General features: G+C 39.1%; 1 protein-coding gene across 1 annotated transcript in view; it reads right to left on the reverse strand.

Annotated features, from left to right (window-relative positions):
* LOC121374848 (ferric-chelate reductase 1-like) overlaps window positions 1-8,922 on the reverse strand; it is a 54,138-nt gene extending 45,216 nt beyond the window's left edge. Inside the window, exons 1-2 of the mRNA XM_041501957.1 lie at window positions 8,722-8,922; window positions 386-631 (exon numbers count right to left, since the gene is read on the reverse strand). Of these exons, the coding sequence (XP_041357891.1) occupies window positions 386-631; window positions 8,722-8,788 (313 nt within the window). The 5' untranslated portion in view covers window positions 8,789-8,922. The remainder of the gene's footprint in view (window positions 1-385; window positions 632-8,721) is intronic.
* Window positions 8,923-9,452: the final 530 nt, after the last annotated feature.

The raw sequence follows: 9,452 nt of genomic DNA on the forward strand, positions 1-9,452 counted from the left end.
AATGCCGTGGTATGTACTATCCTGTCTGTGGATTATTGCATATAAAAGATCCCTTGCTGTTAATGGACAAAAATGTAGCGGGTTTCCTCTCTGAGACTATATGTTAAATTACCTAAATGTTTGACATCCAATAGCCGATGATAAATAAATCAATGCACTGGCGTAGGAACCGGGGGGGGGGGGGTCGCAAGGGGGGCATGTCCCCCACTTTTCAGATATTTTGCTTTATATTTGCTTATAATAGTGTAAAAGTGTGTAAATATAAAAGTGTGCCCCCCCCCCCCCCCCCACCACACACACACACACTTTTCGGCACCTTGCTATGCCACTGGAATGTACTCTAGTGATGTGGTAAAACAAAACAAACTTGAACTTTGTAACTCACTTGTAATGGGCGAGCCAGGTGTGATAACTTTCGGGCTGACTTGAATGGAGAATGGCGATGGCTCGGGCTGCTGTCGGCCGTGCCCTGGCTTCATGAATTTACACGTCCAGTTGGGTGCTCCGGAACTATTGGCGGAAACTTCCACATTGAAACAACTCAAGTGAATTAGTAAGATACTAATAACAATCTTGGATATTTTCACCAACTGGTTTTTGATCTTCTTAGGGACACGACGTGCCTCCATTTCTGAAACAAAACAAAAAATAATCGAAAAGAATTTAAAGCTGAAAACAGCAATTGGATGGCCTCCAAGAACTATTCTCATATTTGTTTTAACATGCACAGATATGCATGCACCACGTAGGCCTACACAAAACAACAAACAAAAACAAACAAAAAAGACACAACGCCCCCCCCCCCCCCCCCACACACCCAAAATAATAATATTAATAATAATAATAATAATAATAATAATTATAAAAAAAAAAGAAAAAAAAGATGGCAACAAAGCGAAAAGAAATCAAATTGTCACTTGCCAAGACATAATATCACTTCTTAGTTGAGCTCTGTTACTCTATCATTGTTTGTATTGTGAGGGAGGGGAGTGGTGTGGGATTGGGAGGTTTTTTTCTCTCTGTTATTTTTCCTTCTTTTTTGTTTCCTTTGTTCTTTCTTCTCTCTTCTTTTTTTTTTTTTTTTTTTTTTTTTTTTTGGGGGGGGGGGGGCAGGGTGGTTTCCTTGTTTGGTTTTGTTTGGTTTTTGGAGGTTTGGTTTTGGTATTGGTTGGGGTAGTGGTGGTGGTGGTGGTAGTGGTGGTGGTGTTGGTGGTGGTGGTAGTGGTGATGGCGATAGTGATAGTTTCGAGGATAAAGGGGGGGGGTCAGTTTTGTAGAAAAACATTTACGTTGACCTTTCTTCTCTCACTCTCACAACCAGAGACTTTGACCATTATACCAGTCACTGCACCACGACTGGTATATCAAAGTCCGTGGTATGTGTTATGTGTGGGATGGTGCATATCAAAGATCCCTTGCTACTAACAGAACAATTTAGCGGGTTTCCTCTCTAAGACTATATGTCAAAATTATCATATGTTTGACATCCAATAACCGATGATTAAGAATCAATGTGCTCTAGTGGTGTCGTTAAACAAAACAAACTTTTTGACCATTATTTAATTTGGCTTATCAAACACATTATCACATTGATGACGACCATTCACATGAGTCAGTAAACGCTGAATCATTGCCTAACGTACAGATGAACGCTGCTAGTAACCTGAAAACGTGATGTCTCTTGGTTTAATATGTCAAACGCATTCAGTGCATCAGGTGCACGGAACTTTCGATCGTACGTAACGCTTACGTGCATAGGTATCTCTGCCTAAGGACAAAATAATTTACGTATTAATCTTCACGTTTCATTTACAAAATGACCTGGCTACAGGCAGGAGTCTAGGAATTTATGCAGGGGGTGGGTGGTTAGAACCTTGTGAGCAACATTTCTGGGCGATCGAGTCATTACTATCCCAGAAAATAGAATGGGGGGGGGGGGTTCCCACCCAGAACGAGTTTTAACGACTCGATGGGTAGGTGTAAGACCACTACACCCTCTTCTCTCTCACTAACCACTAACCCACTGTCCTGGACAGACAGTCCGGATAGCTGAGTTGTGTGCCCAGGACAGCGTGCTTGCCCCTTAATTGGACATCAGCACGAAAATAAGTTGAAAATAAGTAAGTAAATATATACAAATGAAAGTGAGGAGTTATTGGCACCCAAGCATATTGTTTAATTAGCAGCTGTAAGCCTTTAGATATAAAGTAAATATTACAAGTGTACAACACGAAACTCGCTAACGTTAAACGTTCTTACAAAAAACAAAAAAACTAAACCGAGAAAAAAACGAGGAAAAAAAAGCGCACGCAAAAACATTTAACATACCTATCAAGTACTGGAAAGAAAAAAGAACTACAGTGGATCAACCGGATTTACCTACGGAATTCTGTACCTCGAGCGAGAACTCTGGTACTCGGGACCTGATCCAGGAAATATTTTTCAGGAGGTGGGGGTGACTAACGGGAAAAGTCGATATAGATTAACAAAAGGGCATTCCAGTGGAAAAAAAATTAAAAGAGAAAAACAGCGGGACCTGAATAATGTTAGGTCTCCTGGTCAACCGCCCCCTACCCCTACCCCTATCCCATTTCCCTCTCCCCCTCCCCTTCTCACTCACTTGGACCCGTCTCTGGTACTGAATAACAATTCGCAATTACATTCTCTAGCACAATTAATTTAAGGTACACCAATTTAAACCTCTGTTTTATCTTTTTTTTTTCCTTTTCTTTTTTTTTTCTCCTTTTTCATATTTGACTTCCTTGTGCATGCATAAACCTAAAAGTAAATCAACCACGTTAGTGTCATCGTAGGAGGAAGATCACAAATCACTGTACCTGTCCATTAATTAATGTAAGGAAACAGTTTTAGCGAAATAAACTCTACTTCCGGCTTGATCACGTGTCAGCGACTTGCTAACTCACGGTAATTTGTCACAAGTGGACGAAAACCTGTGTATGTCCCTATCATAAAAATGTTTACGGCAGTGGAGTACTGATTATATCAGATCAAAACAAAGCATGTAATAAATCATTTATTATTTTTTTATATATTCACTCGTAATTTAAGCGCTCCTAGGATCCTACATAACCTAACATGCATGGCGGTATTTAGCACAGTTGGTAGTAGAGTGAAAACTTGCCAAAAGTTGTGCGATCAAAGGATCGAATCCCCACGATGAACCTATGCCCTGATAATTTGTTTCTTCTTCATTTTTTTTTTTTTTTTTTGGGGGGGGGGGGGGGGGTGGGGGGGGGGGGGTTGTGGGTTTTTTTTTTAATTCGTTATTGTTGTTGTTGTTTTCCCCATCGAGACCATTGCCCAGGACAGGTATATCAAAGGTCCTGGTATGTGCTGCAATGTTTGTGGGAAAGTACACATAAAAATCGTTAGCTACTAATTGAAAAAAGTGACGGTTTCCTTTAAGACTAAGCGTTAAAAAGTACCAAACATTTAACATCCAATAACTTATGAGTAATTAATGTTCTTTAATGGTGTCGTTAAAAAAAGGTAACATTCACAGCAAACTACTAGCCTGCCGCATGCCCCTTGGCATGTGAACAGATTCAATCAAAGGGCAGTTTTGCATATGTGCCGTTTTTTATACGTGGTTAAGCCATTGGACATAAGACTCCTAGGTACTGGGTTCGCAGCCCGGTACCGGCTCCCACCCAGAGCGAGTTTTAACGACTCAATGGGCAGGTGTAAGACCACTACACCCTCTTCTCTCTCTCAATAACAACTAACAACTAGCCCACTGTCCTGGACAAACAGCCCAGATAACTGAGGTGTGTGTGCCCAGGACAGCGTGTTTGAACCTTAATTGGATATTAGCACGAAAATAAGTTGAAATGAAATGAAATGAAATACGCGGTATTAAATTTAAAAACACAAAGTGCCAAGTGGTAGGATTCAAAACTACTTTACCGATTCGCATGCCATTTGCCACAAAAAAATCGGTTCGAAACTGATGTAACAGTTCGGTATTTTTATACAGTAATTTTTAAATTGCTACGGGGCTAATGACGTACTCGAGGACTAATAGTCAACCAGCGGTAACGTCAACCCAGTAAATATAATATTTAATAACACAAAGTGTCAGCTGACATGATTCGAACTTACTGCAGCGATTTGCATGGCATTTGACAGCCAGCGACCTTAACCGCTCGGCCAACGGAAACATCCACAAAGAATAGCAGCCCGGTATTAACCATAGTTAAGGAAGTATGCTGTCAAACGTTACTTTTGACAGCCACACAATCGTGTAGGTGTGTTTCTTGGTCTTTTGATTTCTCGCACAGGCCAGTACATCAAAGGCCGTGGTATGTGCTATCCTGTCTATGGGATGGTGCATATAAAAGATCCCTTGCTGCTAATCGAAAATAGTAGCCCATGAAGTTAAACCTTCTTGGTATTTTGTGTTTGTTTGTTTGTTTGGGTTTTTTGTTGTTGTTTTTTTTTTGTTTTTTTTGGGGGGGGGGGGGATTTGTTGTTGTTTGTTTGGTTTTTGGGTTGTTTTGGGGGGGTTTTTTTGAGGGGGTTCTTGGGGTGGGGGTGGGGGTGGGGATGTTTTTTTTTAAAATTGTTCTGCTTTGCAGACAGCGCTAAAAACTGTCATACAACAGGCTCATGTGAAATTACTGCTATTGATTTTTTTTTTTAATCCGTCCGTTTTTTCGCGTTTATTGATTGCGCGGTTTTTGGTGTAGTGCGGGCGTGGAACGCGCAAATCGGACACGTATGAAAATCGATTCTATCATTATTCATCAGCAGAGTTTACATATGAACGACATGGTTTTAGTAATCGCGCTCGACATCACACCTGGAAAAACACACATGGGGAAAACAGTGCTAAAGGCCATGACACATGATACGAGTGCTATGTGATTGTTACAAGACAAATATTACGATTTCATCGGTTGCTACTCAATCGGCTATTCTGGTTCTAGGCAACCGTATCGTGTGGCTTTACCTTAACAAAGATACGTTTGTCAATTTGTGTCATAAAGTCGTGTTGTTGGTGTGGCTTGTGGATGGAAGTGGGTGTTCGGATAGGGGTAGGGATAGGGGTAGGGATAGGGATAGGCATAGGGGTAGGAGTAGGGTGTTGTTAGCTCAGTGGTAGACGCTCGCCTAATGCGTCCTTGGTGGACATTTTTGTTTTACCCAGAAGAACCTCACAACTGGTACATTAAAGTATGTGATACGTGCTGTCCTGTTTATGAGAACATGTATACAAAAACCCTTGCTACTTGTGGGTAGAAATGGCCTATATATAATGTAGATATAACTATATTTATATTCTTGTGGACCTTTTCTATAATTATTTAATTTAGAGGCACCAGGTTTCATTTTCAGAACTTAACATATGTTCAATGCAAATCTGTTTATTTTTTAATAAAAACAAAATAATTATACGTAATTATAATCAGATTCATAAAAACCAGCCAACTAACCAAATAAACAAGCCAAGTACCACTGTTAATAGGTCCGCACTGACTGACTGCACCATTAAAAATAGTCATGATCAGAATACTTCTGTGATAAAATCTTAATAAAGAGATCTGGACAATTATAAAATGAACGTTAACGTGGTGGCAAAGGATTGGGGAGTGGGCAGGTGTCTCATACCCGAATTAAATTTAAATGGAACGAGATTGTAACATTTTTCGATTACCTCATATGTATTATTATTATATAGTGTTATTTATAGTGTTATATACGTAAGTAGATAGCTGAACAGAGATGGATGGATGGATGGCTGGATGGCTGGATGGATGGATGAATGGATGGGTGGATTGGTACCTGGATGCATGGATGGCTGCATTGGTACCTGGGTGCATGGATGGAGGGTTGCATTGTTACATGGATGGGTGGGTAGATGGGTCGTGGATGCATGGATTGGTGGGTGGATGGATGGATGGATGGATCAATTGGTGCAGGCATGGATGGTTGGATAAAAAGGATAAATGGATGGATGGATGGATGGGTGGATGATGAATGGATGGTTGCATTGGTACATGGATGCATGGATGGATATACGCATGGATGCATGGATGGATATACGCATGGATGCATGGATGGATATACGCATGGATGAATGGGTGGATGCACGAGTGGGCGGATGGGCGGGAGGGCGAGCGGACGGGCGGACTGGCGGGCAGGTAATTGACAAATACATGGATGGATGTGTAGATAAATGGATGGGTGAATGGAGGGGTGGATTCATGCATGGATGAATGCATGAATGTCTGGACAGATGGACATATGCATGATTAGTTGTATGGATGGATGGATAGAAAGACAGATACATTGGTAAACATTGGTACATGGATGGACGGATATATGGAACATGATTGGATGGATGGACGGATGAATGGACAGATGCATGGATGTATGGATGGATGGACGGACAGATGCATGTATGGGTGGATGGATGGGTGAAAAGACAGATGCATGGATGGATGCATGGATACATGAATGTCTAGGGTGGGAGGGTGGATGTGTAGGTACGTAAATAGGTAGGCACATAGGTAACAGTGGGTAGGATGGTGGGTAGGTAGGCAAACAAACAGACACAAATGCAGATAGAGATAGATAGATACATACATACATACATACATACATACATATATAGATACACACATAGATAGATACATAGATACATAGATAGATACATAGATAGAAATGCAGACATACATACAGTTAAGATAGATAGATAGATATATATATAGATCGATAGATAGACCGATTGATCGATCAGTAGGTAGATAGATAGATAGATAGATAGATAGATAGATAGATAGATAGATAGATAGATAGATAGAGACAGAGAGACAGACAGACAGACAGTTAGATAGACAGGCAGGGAGACAGACAGACAGATAGATAGGCAGATAGACAGACAGATATATAGATAGATAGATAGATAGACAGACAGACAGACAGACAGACAGACAGACAGACAGACAGACAGACAGACAGACATACATACAGATAGATAGATAGATAGATAGATACATACATACATACATACATACATACATACATACATACATACATACATACATAGATACATACATACATACATATAGATACACACATAGATAGATACATAGATACATAGATAGATACATAGATAGAAATGCAGACATACATACAGTTAAGATAGATAGATATATAGATCGATAGATAGACCGATCGATCGATCGATAGATAGATAGATATATAGATAGATAGAGACAGAGAGACAGAGAGACAGACAGACAGACAGTTAGATAGACAGGCAGGGAGACAGACAGACAGATAGATAGGCAGATAGACAGAGAGACAGATAGATAGATAGAGAGACAGACAGACAGACAGACATATAGATAGATAGATAGATAGATAGATAGATAGATAGATAGATAGATAGATAGATAGATAGATAGATAGATAGATAGATAGATAGATAGATAGATAGATAGAAAGACAGACAGACAGACAGTTAGATAGATAGACAGACATGCATACAGTTAGACAGATAGGTAGATAGATAGATAGATAGATAGATAGATAGATAGATAGATAGATAGATAGATAGAGAGATAGACAGACAGGCAGGCATAAAGTTAGATAGATAGAGAGGCATACAGTTAGTTAGATAGATAGATGGATAGATAGATAGACAGATAGACAGATAGATAGATAGATAGATAGATAGATAGATAGATAGATAGATAGACGGACAGACAGATAGACACATATATATATATATATATAGATAGACATATAGATAGATAGAAAGATAGAAAGAAAGAAAGAAAGAAAGACAGACAGACAGACAGATAGACAGACAGACAGGTAGATAACAGACAGACAGGTAGATAACAGACAGACAAATATGACTAACACATTATGCGGTTGGGTTTGTTAGAAAGCCGTTGCATTACGTCACTACTGTATTTGTCTCAGTAAATTAAAGTACTCCACATAGACGTTCTGACTATAAACAAAAATCAAAACATAAGCTGATAGTCGTAATTAAAATGACCATAGAATGATTGTGATAGTTACACACACACACACACACACACACATACACACACACACACACCACATCACACACACACACACACACACACACATCCACACACGCATACACTGGTATAAACGAAATGGAATACTAGTAACACTAATAAAATAAAATATTAAAGTTAATATGCATATAAAGTATCAAGACATTCACAAAATTAGCCAGTACTTTACGTGTGCGTAAAAGCTGAACTATTTTTTCTTCATTTGTATTTTGAGTAAGCAAAACAAATTTAAAATAACAATCTTATAATAATATTATGTTATATCTTATCACAATGTTTCTTCCTTCAAAATAGTCTGTGTATACCGTAGTTATGTTTAATCATGTCTATATAGTTCATGAAGAACTTTTGTCAACTTGTCAGTGTAAATATTCATTGAAGAAAAGTCCTTATGTGTTGTTTCATAGTATACCATTACTACGGTTTTAAGTCTGAAGCTAATTATAGCTACTATTTAAATTATACTTCTTACTATCCACAGTTAATTTTAATATAGTTGTAACTAATATAGGTTTAATTTTGCTTATTATATTTTAATTTTTCATATTTTTACCTGAAAACTATCAATTTGCCAAAATAACAATATCCAAGAAATAACAACATAATATTTGTTTTAAAAATCTCTCAAAACCTCACTCACCGAAAACAAGGTCGTCCTCTCCACGTTGCGCCACACAGGGTGTTTTAAATACTAAAATGGCCGACATTTGTTTAGATTTAGTTTCCTTTTTTATGACTTGGCTAATAACCGAAGCGTTATTTCCTTGTGCCCATGGATGTGTTGTGTCAAACGCCTTGACATGAACAGAAGGGAGGCGTGATCCACAAACTGACTGCCGTTAATGTAGGCGGGGTAGAGTCTGGTGTGATGTCACTATGTGACAGCCGGTCAACCCATCGATCACGCCAATTTTAGGAAAATTGTTACGCGCACCGAAAGGGAAGGAATTATTATTTAACGACACCCAACTTGAGATTATCAAGAAACCTATTCATCACTGGCAACTGGGTGTCCGACTTTGAAACGTGGTTAAGGATTTGTGAGAAGAAACTCGCAGCATTCACATAGGATAGTAAAGACGGATTCGAGTTAATGGTGCATTAGTTTTAGTTAAAGCGCCAAATATAATTTTACTATTTTCACATTTACTTGTGATAAATAACTGCGAATTTATCTGGCCCACCCATAATGTTGGTCTAATTAACTATAGAATTTCAAAATTGTGACGTGCAGATTCTAGGCGTAATCTATGGGGTTTTTTGTGGCGGTTTTTTTTTTTTGGGGGGGGGGGGGGGGGGGGGGGGGGGTATTTGGGGGGGGGGGGTGTTAAAGAATCCTGCATATAAATATAAGTAAACACAACATTCCAC

The sequence above is a fragment of the Gigantopelta aegis genome, chromosome 6, assembly GCF_016097555.1.
Source record: "Gigantopelta aegis isolate Gae_Host chromosome 6, Gae_host_genome, whole genome shotgun sequence".
Classification (NCBI taxonomy): Eukaryota; Metazoa; Mollusca; class Gastropoda; order Neomphalida; family Peltospiridae; genus Gigantopelta; species Gigantopelta aegis.